The sequence below is a fragment of the Pinus tabuliformis genome, chromosome 6, assembly GCF_031772625.1.
Source record: "Pinus tabuliformis cultivar Carrire ecotype Pingquan chromosome 6, CPIR1, whole genome shotgun sequence".
Taxonomy (NCBI): domain Eukaryota; kingdom Viridiplantae; phylum Streptophyta; class Pinopsida; order Pinales; family Pinaceae; genus Pinus; species Pinus tabuliformis.
Genome location: NC_142292.1, coordinates 1,174,485,338 through 1,174,486,637, shown reverse-complemented (window position 1 = coordinate 1,174,486,637; position 1,300 = coordinate 1,174,485,338). Strand labels below are relative to the sequence as shown.

General features: G+C 38.1%; 1 protein-coding gene across 1 annotated transcript; it reads right to left on the bottom strand.

Moving 5' to 3' along the window:
• Nucleotides 1–348: 348 nt before the first annotated feature.
• On the bottom strand, nt 349–919 carry LOC149262961 (RNA-binding protein Y14-like). The gene has a single exon (XM_089384103.1). The coding sequence runs from the start codon at nt 868–870 to the stop codon at nt 349–351; it is 522 nt and encodes a 173-aa protein (XP_089240229.1). The 5' UTR covers nt 871–919.
• Between the last annotated feature and the right edge of the window lie 381 nt (nt 920–1,300).

The following is a 1,300-nucleotide window of genomic DNA, read 5'->3' as shown; positions in this document are numbered from 1 at the left end:
TCCCGCTGCACCTCCTCTCAAATGAAGGGTCACCACCACCGAGCTGTTCCTGGAAATGCTGTAAGCAGAGAGGGGAAGAGGGTCATCAAGTTGTTTACCTTGAAAGAGAAGTCGCAGAAGGCTTGATGGGATCCCCATTCTGCGCTCTAGATTCAATTTGAGTTCCTGCACCAGATCTGAAGGGCTAACCCATTGCATGATGGTTCTACCTGAAGGCTGAGAAATTTGGATCTGAAAGGAGTCAGATAAGGGCCTTGACCCCATGCCAGGGCTTCTTGAGCTTCCTAGAGCAGATCTGTCGTGGCTATTTCCCATCCGGGGGAGCAGACCTGCAGGATCTTGGCTGATCTATTTGATGAGAGCCCGATCTGATTGATCAGCAGCGGATTTGGGGATTTTATATCTTCTTATGCCTGAAGTGAACGTCCCGTCTCCTTGCCTAGTTCTCCCAAGATCTGATAAAATTGAAATCTCGTCATAGGTACTATCCCATAATATACCCGCAAACACATCCAGAATGCCCAAACCCTTGAAAGAACACAATAACAAATTGTGTCGCTCTGGTAAAAGAACATCATAGGTGCATCTCTGAGGGCCAGGGCCGCCATCCGAATCAAGAGACTCAAACTCTCGCGCCGCAAAGCGGCTATTGCGTTCAGCGTCGGTTTCTTCTCTGAAACCCCTTCCTTTGGTCTTCTTAGGGCCACCATCGCCGAGCTGGGAAGTACCTCCCGTTATGGTGGATTTCAATTTGGGAGCAGGAGTAGTAGGAACGGCGTCCGCATTGCCGTCATCCATTGCCATATCATCGTCCATCAGATCATCTTTTTCCGGATCGAAATCGATTGCCTCAACCTCTGTGCCAGCCATTCTTCCGCTCGTTTGTGCAAAAACCCTTGAAATTGAAATTTGCAGAGCGAACGGAGTCTATGGCACGAAAATACTAAGGTCGTATTAATGATATTATTAATAACATTGTTTTCCATATTAATTTGAATATTATTGTTAATATTAATTATTTTTATTAATATTTTATTTTTTAATAATTAATATTAATGTTATAAAATAAAAATTAATAATAATAATAATAATTATTATTATTATTATTATTATTATTATTTGAATATAAATATTATAAAAAAATATAGTATTTAATGTAAAATTTCTTTTAATAAAAAATAATTAAAATAAATAATATTTTTTTAAATTTAATATGAAAACTAGAACTAAAAATAAAAAATAGAAAAACATATTCATTAAAACTTCAATGTAACTAACATTTGTTTTTATGATGTAGTTA

Excerpts from the sequence above, each read along its gene's own strand:
- LOC149262961 (XM_089384103.1), bottom strand. The coding sequence starts at position 870 with ATGGCTGGCACAGAGGTTGAGGCAATCGATTTCGATCCGGAAAAAGAT.